The following is a 17,782-nucleotide window of genomic DNA, read 5'->3' on the forward strand; positions in this document are numbered from 1 at the left end:
GGTAACATCGACAGGTACATCCACTCTATCCACACTATCCATGCTAATCCATCCCTTTCCCTTGGGTTGTGTTATATAGACAAGGGGGGAGAAGTACGATTTAAATTCTACGATTGGTCGGGAATAAGCGAACTTTTTACATCGGGAAGGTGCAGGTTGTATGGGATTGTTTGGTCATCCATCCCATCCATACATATCTTTCACCTGTTCATCAATTTGATATCGGCTTTGTATGCGTTACGAGTGCGATTGCGAGTTACATCTACTACTGATGCACATACATACATACCACTGAGTGATGCTGTAAAAGTGTTAAGACGTTTCCAATACGGACTCATGCATTGAACGCATAAATCTGAAATCACGACAATTCTGAATGCTGCACTCGACACATGCTGCAGCACAGGAACGAAATGGGGGATCGGCGAAGGAAATTGGAGAAGAGGAAAAAAATCTCATGATCATGAAATCATGCAATGGAGCTGAAGTGGATATGGATTCCAGCACTAGAAACAGTTCTTTCCGTGTTGAAATATGGATTTAGGAGATATCTTCCCAGCACTCCACCTCTAATCCTCTGTTCCGACGAGAAGGAAGAATATATTAAACACGTGTGGTACTGGGAAAATAAACGCACGTTGATTTACGAGAGAATTGTAACCTATATGAATCTGGTGATATACCCAGGTATGTACTTTCGAATAGAGTATGATGCATGCTAAGCAGAAAGAAAGCCACCACTTCGTTGGAGGAACCCCAGGTATTTTCGTCTGATGTTCGAGTATTCGTCTCATCCTATTCCAATCCATTCATACAGACGCAATATAAACATCTCAACCTTCCTACACCACTAATCTAACGGCAACCCCCAAATCCCAATCCCAAATACTAATAACTAACTCATTTCACCGTTCTCATCCCAAAAAAATTCCTCGGATCAATCAGTTCCACCCTCGTTTAATTTCAGCCGATCAGGTTAGCCGCTCCCATTTCAGTAATAGCCCGAGTGCAAAACCATGTAACTTCGATGGAGCGCCCAGTAGCGAGGTTGCATACACCATGTACGCGTGTTTAGTACAAACACTTCTGAAGTTTTGGGAAAATTTGCAAATTATTTAACATGTGTATTGTTTGTGTCATTAGAGATGGAAAGACACTCTTAGTTTTCGAGCTTTCTGCATACCATCACACAAAGAATTCTAGTTGTAGATAAGGTGCCGCTGTATTTTATGCGGGAGCGAGAACTCAGTTCAGCTGGGCCTAAGTTACATATTAGATCATGCAATATTGTGATCACTATGTACTTCACATAGACTTGTAATATGCATTATGCACATGCAGTATAGAGTGACGCTTGAAGTATGTCGATGATTCGAAAGAATACAGAGCAACTTTGGATCAAGATCATGGATATCAGTTTTCCAGATAAAAAATTCCCCACAGTCCACGTTTTTTTACTCTTCTAGGCTTCAAGGGTAATATCTACATTCACATGGATCAGAGTCTTGAGAAGCTGTAAATGTAGCGGTCAAACTTGTGCCTCGAGAAGCCCTAGAAGCCGGATATGCACCCTTATACCCTGCGATGGAAGGGTGGGATTTTAGGTACGGGTTTGTTGAGGAACTTGAATGCGACATGACATGAAATGATATGATATGATTTATGAGTAAGGTAAGCTGATCTAAGCGCCTGTGCAGATCGATTGGTATGAGATATGCGCAAGTATTCAAATGCCCGATTTTGGTCTATTGCATCCTTTGCGTCACAAGGAACATTTGCACATCTCATCTCTGGAAAATGGTAACTGGCATAGGTGATACAAAGTGATGCTAGTAATCTAAAACAATTAACTGCCGTTTGATTTCTCGGGTAGAGCCCGATTCTCGTCTGTAATTACGTTTTCGGGCGTAGCTCTTGCTTTGGCATCTGCTAGTCCCCCAGATTTTAAACTCGCTGAAGGTGACTGGAGCTCGTAAAGATTATAGCGCTTAAGCTTTTCCCAGTCATCTCCAACGACACTCATACCACAGATAGTCTAGCCAATGTGAGTTAGCATGTTGATCTCTGCATATGTGGGTTTGCATTCTTTACCTGGTAAATCTCGATTATTATCACTTTGTGTGGCTTAGTGAGATTGACTTTATGATTGTCATCCACCAGAGATGCGACCTGTTTAATCACGGCATCCCGCTTTAACGTGCTATGATTGCGTATCGTGGGTCGGATAGCATACTGCAATGCGGTTAATGAATGTTGGCCCAAAACTCAAACAATCTAATCAAACTTTGAGGCTAGAACTTCAGTGTCGTGGCAGCACTATACGCAAAACAGGAATACGTACCGAGTATGCAGCAACTTCCTCTGATTTTGCGGCGTCTCCAGCAAGTCGGAAATGAGCACCTAGCACGGCGTGTCCGACTTCTTCGATGCCTTTTTCCGTTGCTTTCCCAATAATTGACATTGGTGTTAGACGATTTACAAACCTCAGTTTTCTCACCCCGCCCGATGCTGCATCTTCGCACATCCTGTGAACGAGATCGGCTGGGTCTATTGGCAATTGTGTCTTGAAAAACAACACGCACTGGATATCTAGGTAAATTGCTGAGAAAAGCTTCTCTGCAGGATCTTTATGCGCTGCAACTTCTTTTCGAATGGATGCTTCGATATCATCAACTGATTCGGTAGCATCTTCGTCTTCCTCGCCCCCCTTTTCGTTGCTTGACTTCACGGAGATACCATAGTATTTCTCAGCAGACTGATTGCAATTTAGCATGAATCGGTACAAGTCTGGGGCTAAAACTTGATAACTAACCTCCTCAAGTAGACCCCTCAGCTCCTCTGTCGCCTTTCCTTCTTTGCCCTTCACGCACGTTGCCCAAATCCCTTGGTCACCTGGCTCTATCTTCCCACCACTCTTAGAGGCAATTTTGGTTTGCTGATGTGGAGTTTGCCATCTGCCATTTGAACCACCCTGCATGAGAAGTCAGAGGAATTTCGATGGGACAGATGAGGCCAAATTGAAGCATATATTGTCGAGCGCAAGAATCATTTTGAATTACTACAGCAACCCTGAATAGAAATTTGAGAGCCTCTCCAGGCCCTCTTCCACTAAGTTGCAACATCTCATTGATGATGAAAACAGAAAACATGCTCTGGTCTGCCTGCATGTCTTGGAGCCATTACGAAATTCAAAATTTCTTTCGAGTAAATATGATCGAATAAGTTCCTTTGGCAGTCAATCTCGCCGAGGGACCACTCTTGAACCGAAGACTTCAATTGAGATCAGGACTTGCTTCCTTTCTCGACTGCCGCCAAAATCATCACAAAATCACATCCAATTGCTTCAATTCTCTCCCCTTCTGCGTTCATCTCAAACATAAACCCTCCATGAATTCAGAAAGAAAAAAAAGGAAAGCCACATACCTTAGCTCTTTTCCCCCCTCTATTATCCCCATCTCTCGCATCTCTCGCATCTCTTCCGCCGCCTCCAGACCTTTCTTTCCTCTTATTATTTGAATCCGCCATATGCTCAACTCGCGCCTAACAAATTGTATTCTCAGACTCGGTCTTAATCCCAATCCTACCTTGCTTCTGTAATGTATTAGAAGAAGATGTGAATTCGTTGTTGTTTTTAAAAGTTGTCCGACATTGAAGATCACGCCGCCCAAACAAAATGGAAAATATCGCTTAGTCAGGCAGTCTAAAATACCCCACTTCGCCACATTGGGGCAAGGTGAGCAATAATTTGTGAATTGGTGGGAGATTGGAAGATGAAAAAGCAAGATTTGCATAGGAATTTCGAAGTTGAGAAATCCGATATTCTGGAGTTGATCACATTCCAAAATATTTTTGTGTACAGGTCTCACTCCAATATCTCAAACTTCTACGTCAATTCTAAGGTTACATTGATGTATTCATTCGACGGAATCACAGCAACAAAAGCATTACAATTCCTTGTTCTGACTGATACAGCAGAGAAGAAGTTCATTATTTCATTATTTTCATTATCCTGACCTGATTCCTGATCCATACGCCTCCGATGCCCCAATCATTTTGATTTCGAAGCTCAAAATATTATTTACTCCTTTGCGTTATTCTTGGCACTCGCCTCAGCCGTCAAGACCAATGCTCTTGGAGCATCATCCTTTGGAATATACAATTCCACAAACTGCAGACAGTCCGCAGAGTTGAACTCTTTGTTCGTGAAAAGCTCATTAACTTGGTCTTTGGTCTTAATCTGGTGAAGCTTGTATTTGCCTTCTTTGGCACCAAATGCTGGGACCAGATCTTTGTTGTTCCACGCCGCAATATCGTTGTATTCTGCCTCCATGCCGTGAATAAATCTCTCAATGGTGTAGCCATCATTGCAGATCACAAAACTTCATTGATCATTAGCCATAAAATCTGTTGAGATGGGATGCAACGCAACTTACATAATAGGTTTCAATCCAAGGCGGATCATTGTGCTTACTTCTTGAGCCGTGAGCTGGAAACTACCATCGCCAACAAACAAAATGGTTCTCCTGTTATTTCCAGAGTCTCTGGCGGCCAGTGCAGCACCTTGACAAGCACCAACGGAGTACCCAATACTGCCCCACAATACCTGACTGAGAGCTGTAACTCCCTTTGGAAATTTCGTCTCCCAAATACCGAAATTGGCTGTTCCAGTCTCAGTAATGACAATATCATTCTCCTTCAAGAACTCGCCAGCCCTGGGCCAAAACCATGCTTGAGTGATGGTATCGGAGCTATCTTCGTTTGCGGTGACCTTGTTTTCCATCTTGGGCCCTGGAACAGCAGAGAGCTTCTGAAGGTCGATTTTCTTGATAATCTTCTGCAAAACCCCGCGCATATGGACGCCTGGGTATTCAGAATAACGAACGACAATTGTTGTGCTGTGGAAGTCGATTGTGTTAAGTTGAGAAGTCTTATAGGAGAATCCGGCGGTGTTAAAGTCACTCTTGATGGCTCCAATCGTCAAAATGAGGTCCGAAGACTCGACTCGCTTTTTAACCTCTGGCTGACTACCACTTCCTGCGTAGACACCTCCATAGTTTTCGGAGGTCTCGTCAACAGCACCTTTGCCCATTGGAGTGACAAAGACAGGCAAGCCAGTCTTTTCTATTAATCCGTGCACCTCTGGGATGACTCTGTGTCTAATAGCACATGCATCAACAAGGATGATAGGGCTTTTGGCGGCCTCGAGATACTTGAGAACTACATCAACGACGTAATCCTCTTTGTCCGGGTCATTTGAGGGTAGAGACAAGTCAATGGGTGTCTTCAACCGTTCTCCTTCTACTTTCTTCTGAATCATATCTGTTGGCAATGTAATGTAGACCGGCTGACTATGAATCCAGCATTGCTGTAGCGTATGGTCGATCAAGGCAGCCGCTTCGTTAGGATCATTGATTTTGGCCATTGCGCAAGAGATCTCCTTTGACATATCCGCGAAAACATTAAAGTTTCCGTTTCCAAGTGTATGATGCAAAAGCATGCCATCCTTTTGCGAAATTGTCGAAGGGGTGCCAACTATGTGGACAATAGGGACCCGTTCGGAGTATGCACCAGCGATGGCATTGATCGCCGAGAGCTCTCCTACGCCAAAGGTAGTCATGATTGCTGAAATTCCCTTCACACGAGCATAGCCATCGGCAGCATAACCTTTATAAAGTTATCGTTAGCTATGAAACATTGGCTGATAGAGGAAAACTAACCTGCATTCAACTCGTTGCAATTGCCAACCCATTTCAATCCAAGTTTAGGAATGTAGTCGAGAGCAACCAAATTGTAATCTCCTGGCAAGCCATGAATAGAGTCGATTCCAATTTGCTTCAATCTCGTGAATAGATACTCAGCAACATCCACTGGGGATTTGAGAGATTCAGTCCTGAGATCCACCATGTCGATTGATAATGGCGGGGTTGTTGGAAGTAGTACTTGTGAGATATATGGAGGTTTAGATGTGTTAACTTGTTCTCGTTGAATGGTGTATGAAGAAATATTAAATAGATGAGAAAGTAGTGAAATTCAGAAATTAAGTACGAAACCGGAAAGAAAGTCCTCAGTCTTTATAATAATTTGTCTCTGGCTTTGGACAGCCGTTTCTGCCGTCGATACCGATATCACCCATCATCCATCAAATCACCCCACCAAAAATGACGTTTTGTTTGGGTGAGCTCTTTGGAGACTGGAAGCTGCAACGGCAAAGCATGATTTTATTTCCCCATCATGGGCTTATTAAGTAAGCCACACATTTATTTCATCCATACGGATCTACCCATAGAACATTTAGATCTGTGTAATGAATGTTGTTTGTCAACGACTGGATGATTCCGATGTCAATGGAATAAGGTTACTGAAAAGTGGTCTGATGGAAGATACGAGTATCATGGTAAAGAAGTTGAGAAATTCAATTCGTCGATTTAATATAGAAAGAGGTTTGATATGACAAAGTATGATCACCTAGCTGCGAGGAACAAATGAGACGACGTATTGACTGCATGAGAGTGGAAACTCAATTACGATGTACAGGAGAAAAGTGGATAGATAGCTCGAGGCTCGAGATGGTCATCATGGACTAGATGGTATACTTCATACTAAACATTTTAGTGTCCCGTTATTGGCATCAACTGCATCTTGCTACTTCATACCTTGATTTGAAAACCGACCGTTCCATGAGAAGTTCGGAAGTTCCGCCGTCGATTAGTATGCTGTCTCTATCTCTCTCAATGCTCGAGATTGTAGAGCATCAGCGAATCGAGAGCTTGGAAATGTTTCTGTGTAATATTGAATATAAATAATGATTTCCTGATTTGATATCGAGTATTGAAAAATACATTGTCATGGTGGTGTCCTGGGTTTCTTATCTTGCAAGCTGCAGACTGTCTACTCCGTGTGTAAATTACCTAGCTACTATTTCGTACCGGCCGGTACCATCATGCTGTTGAAGGACAGAAATGATGGATTAGATAACCGTAATCCGGCAATACTTTGAAGCTTGTGGTTTGTAGTTTGTCTAATGTAATGATCAGTGTTCGAACGAACTCCTTTAACCAGGTCCTCGTAAATTGATGTGCGAATAGGAAGTAAGCTGCATCTTCTGTGCCTTTTTAGGTTCCACACACATTTTTTGGTGAATAGGAGGTAGAGTTAGAAACGAGCTTATAACTCACCAATAATTATAATTATAATTATAATTATACTATTTGATGGAAACCCATGCATACTTAATCTTGATCAACTGATTGACGCTCCGCTGGCCCTCCGGGAGCCACTGCCGTGGAGGCAGGCTATTCGGATAGAAAATAGTACATACATAGCTGGAGTGTCCAATGTGTAAGAAAAGCTAGGAAGGGACATCTCTTCCCAATGGAAGCGTAGGTGTTACTCATATTTCTTGTTGACACTCTCGAGTATGTGTGTAGATCGGATACAGGACGTACTAGTAATCTGGTAGGTATGTTCTAGAGATATGGGCTGACTTGTTCAATATACCCTATCTACCCACCTCGATGCCTCTCACAATACAAAGGTGCCCTGCTCTGTTGCCCTGTGGCCCCGTTGCCCTGCACTTTTGAAACATAGGGAAAACCCAAGATGTGGCTGAAGCAAATCAAATTTTGCTGATAACCTTGGAATTGATAAAAAAACCCTAAGCGGGGGTGAATTGAATGATTGTCCGGTACTTAATCCTTCCTTTGTTTCTATACCCTACGAGCAGACTAGGGAGTTCGAAATCTTTAGCCTTGTTTACATTATTCCCCCCATGCTATGCCATGCTATGCCATGCCATGCCATGTACAATACTACTACCTAGTAGGTAAAGAGAGGTTTTGATAATATATGCCTTTGGTCCTATAACCCTTGGAAAATAATTATTCAACCCATCTACGAGTACACAAATTATTTACTTGAAATTTAATCTTTTCTTTTTGCTTCATTTTGATCTACTTCGAATCTTTCTTTCATAAGATTACCCATACACAGTATAAGGAATCTAGTCCTCGAATTTGCGACAATCTCTCGGCGCCTATACCCGTCATACCTTGGTTGGTTATCTTTGCGAGAGTTCTACATTCCAAACAAAGGCCAGCATTGCGATTTTCCAATATTCTTTGGACTCGCTCAAATTGATCTAAATATGCGCAGGCGACCATGAACCAGCGCCCCCGAAGCTCTTCCACAAGATCAAATACAAGCTTTTTAGACACAAGTCGTGCTGTGCAGGCCTCACCTCGAAACAAACCTTCGAATAGCGAGCTTACAATCCCTGAAAGTAATTTACTTCTCAACAACGTCCCAACTTACGCCGTGAGTAGCTCTGCAAGTTTACTTATTCCTACCGCCTACGGAACAGGTTCATCGTATCCTACAATTGTTGCATCGAGCTCCCCATCGCGACCCAGAGCTCATTCTGCGGCGACCAACCCGCAACACCCTTCTCTGTATTCGCCTGCTACCCATTCTCGACATTCTACGCGATCTGGCTCAGAAGTTTCAATGTCGTATCAGCCAGGAAGATATCAGTCGGCCGGCGACCAAAGGCAATATGGACTCCCTCCACCACCTCCCATGTCCCCGCCATCTCAACCGCATATGAACCAGCTGAACTTGAACAATATACCTCCACCACCGCCTCGAAACAACATACCTCCACCTCCACCTATAGTTTCGAATAACTGGCAACAGCCCCAGCAAACTTGGCTGGTCAACAATAATAGACCATTCCCTGGGCCACCGGCTAATCCTCCAAACACAAGTCAATACCACGCCTACAATCCTGGCCAGCACCATCAACCTGCGCCCTTATCGATAGGTCAGTCTCAATCGAATAGTGAGCAGATGTCAGCAACATACATACCGCGCGGGGAATCATTCGGACCTGGTGTTGGGATACCTGGCTTAGGATGGAGCAGTCAAGAGAACTATAGGGACAGTGCGGACTTTTCTGCTATATCGGACAGCTCAAGAGGAACACCATTAGAGGACAGTAATTATTACAAGGATCGATCATATCCGTCGCAGACACCTCAACGGTTCAATAACATTCATCTCCCAGAGTATGATTCCCCAGGCCCCCCTACAGCAACTATAACGAATCCACAATTGTCTTCGGCCACCAATAGAGGCTTGACAGCAACGTCAAACAATTCACATCAACATGCGTCCGGTAATAATTCGAACACGCCAATCTCACCGAACGATGCGGGTTCTCAATGGTCCATGAATCGCGTTTTGTTGTGGCTGGCTAATAATCACTTTTCTAATGATTGGCAGGAAACTTTCAAAGCGTTGAATATATATGGCTCCGTATTCCTCGAACTTGGCAGTGTTCATGGTGGTAGAGGTAACTTTGGGATGATGCACCAGCAGGTATATCCACGGCTAGCAAAAGAGTGCTCCAGTAGTGGGACTGGCTGGGATCAAGCTAGGGAGCGCGAAGAAGGGAAAAGAATGCGACGTCTGATTAAGGCTATTGTGACTGGGAAAAGTCTAGAAGGCACCAAGTCGTCACAAATTCGGCGGCAGTCATCCGCTGCTAACCTTATCACAAGACCCAGTACAGAGAGCAGTCTGGATAGCTTTTCTTATCATGGTCGTGGAAACGGAGCTCCCATATCCACGCCAAACACAGCCAATGACGATGATAATAGTCCCGGAAAACAAATGTCGACAAGTTCTGGACAAGTTGCTGGAACGAGAAGGCATTCAGGAAGAAGCACTACTATGCCTATTTTGAGCAATGTTAATACCGCAGAAGAGAGCGATTTTAATAATAGCCGAAATTCTCATCGAAATGTTCTAAAAAATATTGATAGTGATGGCGCCCGGCGCCATAGTCCAAGCGCCAGTAATGAACTCAACGAAGGAAGTTTCAAGCCGCAACCTCTGCGCCTGGATGGGAGTCCGAAGAGCGGTAGCCCTGCTGGGACATTCGCAACGCTTCACACACCGGTAGGGCAAAATCTATCAGCTTCGCCTCGTAGTGCTGTATTTGGCCACCGATCAAGCAATAGCACCGACTCCATATCTTCTAGTCAGGCAATTTACGGATCCGGAGTGCCACCAGGTGCTAGCCAAGCACTTAGGGGTGGAATGGGAGGGGCTGTAGGCGAAGTCAGTCTCGTAAGAAATCAAGAAACTCGAAGACATGGTGTTGACGTATCACGTCCTTCTCCCTTGGATGGTGAGCGTTCCGCAAGCTCAGAACAACCCACATCCGCAAGAGAATCGAGAGGGTTTCTCAGTCACTTTAAAGGGAAAAAGCGACGAGGAAAAGAAGATGGTCTAGCCCCATCGCCCGAAGACCAGAATCTTGATTCCCCTACTAGCCCATCTCTTGGCTTTAAAGCTGCACCTTTCTTGGGCAATGGCAGGATTAGCAATTCTAGCGAAACTTCATTGGACCGACCTTTGTCCACATTCTCCGCGTCAGAATATGATAAGTTTGCGCATGGAAAGGGATATCGCGGCGTGCGAGCTACGGGGAGGAATTTTATCTTGGCTACTACCGATGGGTGGAATTTTCGTCTGTGTGATGTCACTGAAATCGATAACGCGCAAGATCTCAAGGCTACGATATGTTCTAATTTAGGCGTTCTTGACTCGGAATTTACACATTTTTATCTTACAGAGCTAGGTAAGATGGAGCACGAAGAGGCATTGGATGATAATAAACTTCTCTTTTGCAAAAGGCACAAAGCCGATCAGTCTGGTAGCCTCAAATTTTTCGTTAGAGGAGCAACAAACTCTGCAATATCACTACCTGCCTCGCAATCTGCAGGTCACGGCATGAACTTTACGACGAAATTGGGTGGACTTTCTCCTATTTTACCCCCAACTGCGCCTCTCGACGAAGAGGCTTACGCCCTTCTAAATGGAAGCAGAAGGCGATCCAGCTCATCACCACCTACATCACGCCAAAATACGATCAAGGGGGGTACTGCACCTCAGAAAGACAAGCCTGCACCTACAACTGAAACACCAGATGCACTCCGTGAGCGCTTAATGGCCTACAGAGCATCACATCTAGGGGAGAGAGAAATACCAGAAGCAGACAGACAAGCGTTCATAGCAATGGCATCAGCAGAACATAAAGCTGAGATGGACCGAAGACAAAAAGAATATCTGGCGAAAAAGAAAGCAAACAAAGGTACACCAACCTCCGCGGATGGTGCTTTGGGTATTGTTGGTCGCAATGTTGATTTCGATCAACCGAGACTTTCGCCTTTTGAAGATAAGAAGCCGGATAATCTCTTCCCTCAAAGAAAAGCTCCGCCAATCCCTGGAGAGTCAGCTACTTTGATCAAAGCCAACTCCTTGAGCAAAAAGTCTGGTAACCAAGCTCGTCTATCATATGAAAGCGTCGAAAGCGAAAGTAAACGTTCATCTGGAGCCGACTCAAGTGAAGGTTCTAGCACTAAACGGAAGCCAGTCCCCGCTTCACCTGTCAATCCAGGAGGTATTGGCGCTGCTCTATTTGTTATGGGCAAAGGCTTTTCATCAATAGGGCACCCAACAAGTACCGTATCACCGGCCAAAAAATCGCCTCCGATAAATACGTCTGAGAATTACGGTAAAAATGCCATGTCGACGGTTGATCATGGAAACACTGGATCTGGCAGAAGCAGTCCCAAGTCGAGTGGTACTCCAGGTAGTGTCACTTGGGGCAGAGGTGATACATCATTCATCATCCCCGATTATGCTGGTGAAGAAGAAAGCTTATCGGCGAGCATTGCTACGTCTTTGAAAGATTCTAGTAACGCTGCGATAGCCAGAATGAAGGAGGAAGAGATCCGAAGAGGGCCTTCCCCCCGTGCCATTAGTCCGAATAGTGCTCATATGTCGGATCTTACCACGCCTGGAAATCGGAAATCCTACGGTCCCAACCTTGATTTTACCGAAGCAAGCGTGGTGTTCGATAAACCCCCCCAGCAAATAGAGCAAGAAGATTCCGACTCGGATTCCGATTCCGGTCTATTTAGTATACCAATACAAAAGACGCAGAAAGCTAAGGAGGGCGCTGGTGGAGATGACTCTTCTGGCATCTCCAAGCGACCAAGTTTGACTGTCAAGACCTCAAGGGCCAAAAAGGGCCTTTCCGTGTCGTGGGGCTCACCTCAACAGGACAACTCATCCTCACCCAGCCTTCCAAAACTCCCTGATTTTGACAATCAGCGTAGAGATGAAAACGAGCGGACTATTGAAGAAACCGAAGAAGAGAAACAAGAAAAAGTACTCCGCAGACGATCTTTTGCTCGAACCGATACCTGGGCTCCCAGACCTCCTGAAGAGAACATTCTCCTCAATCTAGAAGACTTCTTTCCCAATCTCAATGTAGATGAACCAGTCATGGACGAAGGTGTTGGTGGGTCCCCGCCAGTTTCTCCTATTGCAGAACAAGATACAGTGGATTCAGCTACAACTACGACTCCTTCCATGTCGTCTCTATCAGTTGCCGGATCTTCTATGCTTTCTACGCCTAGAACCAGCATGTATGGTGATGGAGACACGCTCGGATCAGACGAATCGACCCTAAAAGCACTCGAAAGACCGGGCTCTATGCAGAGTGTTGCGCAACGCAATATTCGTCGCTCTGGCGGCTTGGGCCGAATGAAGTCGATTCGTGAAGTGGCTAGAGGAGCCCATGAAGCGAACAAGCGTTATACCTCGGCAACTGTTGCTCCACAGAAGGGCGACAAGATTTCAAGCATGATCCAGCGTCGGAAAAGTACTAAGATGTTTGGTGCTAACATTGTTCAAATTAAACCTCAGCGTGGTAGCCTACTGATCCCTCAGATCCCACAAGACACCATACCTAAACGACAAGCCACCTTCAGATGGTTTAAAGGTCAATTAATTGGAAAGGGTACTTACGGGCGTGTTTACCTGGGTATGAATGCTACAACTGGAGAGTTTTTGGCCGTGAAACAGGTTGAAGTCAACTCCAAAGCGGCTGGAAATGACAAGGAAAAAATTCGTGAGATGGTAGCAGCACTAGACCAAGAGATTGATACTATGCAGCATCTTGATCATGCGAATATTGTGCAATATCTTGGTTGTGAAAGAGGCGAGATGTCTATCAGTATCTTTTTGGAATATATTTCTGGTGGTAGTGTAGGAGGTTGTCTTCGAAAGCACGGCAGATTTGAAGAGACGGTCGTCAGCTCGCTAACTCGCCAAACTCTCGATGGGTTAGCATACCTTCATCGAGAAGGTATTCTTCATCGTGATCTCAAAGCCGATAACATCTTACTCGATGTTGATGGAACGTGCAAGATTTCTGATTTTGGTATCTCAAAGAAATCGGACAACATCTATGGCAACGATGCATCCAATAATATGCAGGGATCCGTGTTTTGGATGGCCCCTGAAGTCGTTCGGTCACAAGGTGAGGGATATTCGGCGAAGGTGGACATTTGGTCACTTGGCTGTGTTGTCCTAGAAATGTTGGGTGGGAAACGACCTTGGGCCAAAGAGGAAACTGTAGGCGCTATTTACAAACTGGGAAGTTTGAGTGAGGCACCGCCGATTCCAGATGATGTTGCCCAAGCCATTAGCCCTGGAACTTTGGGTTTCATGATGGACTGTTGGACTATGTATGTTTCTATCATCTAGCACTTTAAATTTTTACTAACACCATGATGCAGTATTCCAAGCGAACGACCAACAGCCGAAACTCTCCTTACTCAGCATCCTTTCTGTGAATTGGATACTCACTACAACTTTCTGGATACAGAACTCTATGCTAAGATTCGCGGCACCTATTAATTGGACACACGGCTTTTCTGCAACACCTGACTTTTCACAAACTACCTCTTAAAATATCTATTATCTTCGGGATTTCAGTTAATATTAATTAGACTGAAGTCTAGATCTATTCTATGCTTCCTCAGCCTCTATATTTGCATGATTTGGTACTATTTACAAAGCAAGCGGTACGATTTTGCGGATGCCACACTGGCTGTTGGAAAAAATGCTGTATTTGATACCATCTCCTTTGTTTGTATTGTTTATTTTTTTGGTGCCCTGGTGCTTATGCGAAGGATATACGCGAGATTCTTGGATAAATGAATCGGTCTATTTACGGTCTGTATGATTGGTCAATATTTGCACACTATGGAAACAAGCAACATGATGCGAAGAGGGTCCTGTATGTACAGTACGATTCTAGTGAAATGATGAGGTTTACATGATATTCTCAGAGTCGTTATAATGGAGCAAATGGCATACGTTTGGATATGTTGAATGTTGCAAAACCGTGGATAGTCTAATGAGAAACATCAGATATAATCGACCTCCTTTACAGGAGCTTCCATTCCCGGGAGCTTGCAGAGTCATCACGTAATTCATCGCTAAATTCGCGACTATGCGTCAATGATTAGAAACAGCGATTTACCATCCTATCTCCCCCTCTTCTTCGGACTTTCCCTCTCCACAAGCCCTTCAAATAGCCCGTCCCTCTCCCTGGTTAGATCCCTCAATTCCATTCTCAAACTCTCCAGTTCCAGTCTCGCCAAATCGATATCTTGTGGTAAACCATGGAATGCCTTAACCTGCATTTCCAAATCTTTCACTGTCGCTAGCCACTCTTTGAATTTCTCTTCTTCGGCTTTGATAGTTTCTACGGTTATCTTGGACGTAGAAGAACTGGGCGAGGAGGACAGGGCGGCTATGCGCTCGCGGATTTCTGGAAGTTTGCTGGTGAGGATTTTAATCTTGCGCTGGAGGTCGAGAGTTTGCTTTGGCAGGTCCGTTGGGGCTTGGTAGGAGGGCGATTGGAGGGAAGCAATGAGTGTAGTCAAATTGGTCAGTTCCGTGGTGAGGGAACGTTGGAGAGTAGCCACGCGTGAGGTGGCTTGAGAAAGTGTGTAGGATGTAGTTTGCAGAGAGAGTAATTTGCGGCCGATGATCTCAGTGGACAGAGTGGATAAATTGAGGGTTGTGGATAAAGATGAGAGACTCTCGAGAGCAGTTTGGCCTTCAGGAGTAAGGGAATCTTCGAGGGTGTGCAAGAGCTCTGTATTTGGATCATTATCGAGGGAAGTTTGGATGGCGGTGAGAGCATTCTCTCGAGATCGAGCCAGGAGTTCTTGTTCTTCGTCTGCGGTCTCATTGAGTGAGGCGAGAGAGAGGAGGGCTTTGAGTGTAGAGGCATTTCGTTCGAAGGCTGGAATGGGTTGATTGGCGAATTTAATCAAGAGCCAGCTATCTATATATGACCAATCTTTAGCAGCTGCGAGTTGTTGACGAGCAACTGTAGGTGAGAATATCGTTGCGGGCGAAAGGTGAGACATATTGAATCTAAGTCGATTTGCAGATCCAGGAGTCGAAATGTGAACCCCAGTGGGGGGAGGTATTATCAGTAGGAGAGATTAACTTTGGAGCTATTGGAAACAGTATATAATATTTGTTGTAGAATCGAACAAGTGAGACTTTACGATCTTAGAGAAAATGATCCTGGGGATTTTGGAGGAGAATTTTGAGCGAACAAAATCCTGGGCGTTGTAATAAATCCAGGTGTTAGATGAAGATATATTTTTGTAGAAAGTATTCATGAACAATGCCAACAAGGTGAACAAGGCTGATGATACGCTAAGCAAGGATTTAACGGAGATACTACCTAATCAAGATAAGACTCTAAACAATTGAACATCAGATAATGAACTTAATGCAGACGCCTCATCGGCCCCAATTAACCATGCCTCAAAGACCTCCCGAATTGAGTCGAAAAGGCCACCTAATTCTGCCGATATCATCGAATATCTTCCACGTGTAATTAATTTGTTCATATTGTTCAACTGTTATCACTTTTTCTTAAAGACCATCGCCCAATCCTTTTTTTCTCATTCTTCTTCACTCTTTATTCCATGCTTTAAACCCTCAACATTTAGATTCGTCATAGACGTAAATACATACACTCACAATGATTGTGAAAGTAAAGTTGTCGGTCCTTGCCTTTGCCGCAACTCTCTTATCCTCAAACTCATTGGTTTCGGCACTTTCTGCGAATGATATCCCCTCTGATACTCCCATTTCATCTTTATTGGCATCTGCCAACGCGCATCTAGCTAAGGGCGAAACGAATGATGCCTTAACTTATTACGACATTGCTATCGCCCGCGATCCATCGAACTATCTCAGCCATTTTCGTCGCGGAGCTGCCTACCTTTCCCTTGGTCGAATGGCTCAGGCTGCCCAAGACTTCGACAAAGTATTGACAATCAAACCAGGCCATGAACCGGCATTATCTCAAAGGGCGAAGATCAGAGCAAAGAACGGAGACTGGGAAAACGCCAAACAAGATTACCTCTCCCTCGGCGCATCTCATGGAGCCGAAGAAGAACTTGCGAATTTACTAGAGGCTCAAGGCGCAGCTAGTTTGGCAATGGATGCAGAGAAAACTCAGAACTGGGAAGAATGTGTAACACAAGCCGGGGCTGCAATAATGGTTGCCTCCAAGGTAGTATCACTTCGCAAAACTAGAGCTCATTGTCGATTTGAACGCGGCGAAGTCCAAGAAGGGATGAGTGATCTCAAGCACGTTCTCCAAATGCAACCAGGACTTACGGATCCCCATCTCCGGATTTCTACAATCAACTTTTACAGCTTGGGAGAAATGGAGCAGGGCATGGACCAATTGAGGAAGTGCTTGCATTCAGATCCAGATTCGAAGAGTTGTAAAAAGCTATACAGAAGAGAGAAGACTATCGATAAAACCTTAGCCCAGGTTCGAAAATATTTCGAAAAACATCAATATGCGAGCGGAGTGAAACTTCTTGTTCCTGCCGGGGAGGACGTTGGGTTGGTTCAAGAGATAAAGGATGATGTCAAGGAACACCGAGAGGCTGGCTTAATTCCTGAGCATGCGCCAAATCACCTGCTCACTCAAGTTGTCGAGATGGTTTGCCAGGCTTATCACGAGGTATGTTCAAAGCTCTAGAGTTATTTTCTTTTTAATTAACATGAAATAGACCAAAAATACTAAGAAGGCCACTACCTACTGTGACGAAGCTCTTTCACTCAACGAAAACTCCCTTTATGGACTACTTCACAAAGCCCAGAAACATATGGAAGCAGAGAACTACGAAGCTGCTATATCTACCCTCAACACTGCAAAGGAAAACCACCCTGAAGCGCAGCAGATTGGAGGACTCTTACAAAAGGCTCAAGTAGAATTGAAGCGAAGCAAAACAAAAGATTACTACAAAGTTCTAGGGGTTCCTAAGGATGCGGACGAGCTTCAGATCAAATCCGCATACAGGAAATCAGTTAGAATAAATCATCCAGATAAGGCCCATAAGCAAGGAATTAGTAAGGAAGAGGCTGAAAAGAAGATGGCAGCCATTAATGAAGCATATGAAGTACTGAGTGATCCTGAATTAAAGGCTCGCTTCGACCAAGGAGATGATCCAAATGACCACGAGCAACAGAGAGGACATCCATTCCAACAAGGTAGCCCATTTGGTGGCGGCGGATTCCCTTTCCAACATGGCGGTGGACATCATGGTGGTGGACAACAGTTTAATTTTAAGTTCGGTCAAGGGGGATTCAATTTCGGTTGAGAAGATATCTTCGATTCTGAATCCAGGCGTTGGTTAGGCTTTGCAAGTTGACGGTGATTCAACCATTTAGTATACTCTGTAGAATGTACACAGCATGGCTTCAAGATGCTTGTGTGATGACATTCAAGGAGATAGAGAAAAGAGAAAAGAGAAAAATATTTCACAAATCCTTCATGAAAGATTCGGTTTCTGTGATTGCATTGTACTTATGATTG

The 17,782-nt window shown here is 44.4% G+C and overlaps 6 protein-coding genes across 6 annotated transcripts; 3 read left to right on the forward strand and 3 right to left on the reverse strand.

Moving 5' to 3' along the window:
- Positions 1-476: 476 nt before the first annotated feature.
- On the forward strand, positions 477-1,119 carry EAE97_009719 (uncharacterized protein; the record flags this gene model as incomplete). Its single annotated transcript, XM_038880234.1, has 2 exons — positions 477-687; positions 968-1,119. 2 exons carry the CDS (start codon positions 477-479, stop codon positions 1,117-1,119), a joined length of 363 nt encoding a protein of 120 aa, XP_038728940.1.
- Positions 1,120-1,846: 727 nt separating this feature from the next.
- EAE97_009720 (uncharacterized protein) lies at positions 1,847-3,525 on the reverse strand (the record flags this gene model as incomplete). The annotated part of the gene is made up of 5 exons (XM_038880235.1): positions 1,847-2,035; positions 2,092-2,232; positions 2,342-2,755; positions 2,813-2,971; positions 3,424-3,525. 5 exons carry the CDS (start codon positions 3,523-3,525, stop codon positions 1,847-1,849), a joined length of 1,005 nt encoding a protein of 334 aa, XP_038728941.1.
- A 553-nt stretch (positions 3,526-4,078) lies between these two features.
- On the reverse strand, positions 4,079-5,904 carry EAE97_009721 (uncharacterized protein; the record flags this gene model as incomplete). The annotated part of the gene is made up of 3 exons (XM_038880236.1): positions 4,079-4,379; positions 4,434-5,664; positions 5,718-5,904. The coding sequence occupies 3 exons, from the start codon at positions 5,902-5,904 to the stop codon at positions 4,079-4,081; spliced, it is 1,719 nt and encodes a 572-aa protein (XP_038728942.1).
- Positions 5,905-7,959: 2,055 nt separating this feature from the next.
- On the forward strand, positions 7,960-14,059 carry EAE97_009722 (uncharacterized protein). Its single transcript, XM_038880237.1, has 2 exons — positions 7,960-13,601; positions 13,653-14,059. The coding sequence occupies exons 1-2, from the start codon at positions 8,158-8,160 to the stop codon at positions 13,771-13,773; spliced, it is 5,565 nt and encodes a 1,854-aa protein (XP_038728943.1). The 5' UTR covers positions 7,960-8,157; the 3' UTR covers positions 13,774-14,059.
- Positions 14,060-14,405: 346 nt separating this feature from the next.
- Positions 14,406-15,299, reverse strand: EAE97_009723 (uncharacterized protein; the record flags this gene model as incomplete). Its single annotated transcript, XM_038880238.1, has 1 exon — positions 14,406-15,299. One exon carries the CDS (start codon positions 15,297-15,299, stop codon positions 14,406-14,408), a length of 894 nt encoding a protein of 297 aa, XP_038728944.1.
- Positions 15,300-15,726: 427 nt separating this feature from the next.
- Positions 15,727-17,741, forward strand: EAE97_009724 (uncharacterized protein). Its single transcript, XM_038880239.1, has 2 exons — positions 15,727-16,927; positions 16,977-17,741. Exons 1-2 carry the CDS (start codon positions 15,929-15,931, stop codon positions 17,565-17,567), a joined length of 1,590 nt encoding a protein of 529 aa, XP_038728945.1. The 5' UTR covers positions 15,727-15,928; the 3' UTR covers positions 17,568-17,741.
- Positions 17,742-17,782: the final 41 nt, after the last annotated feature.

The sequence above is a fragment of the Botrytis byssoidea genome, assembly GCF_014898295.1.
Source record: "Botrytis byssoidea strain MUCL 94 chromosome Unknown BBYS_023, whole genome shotgun sequence".
Taxonomy (NCBI): Eukaryota; Fungi; Ascomycota; class Leotiomycetes; order Helotiales; family Sclerotiniaceae; genus Botrytis; species Botrytis byssoidea.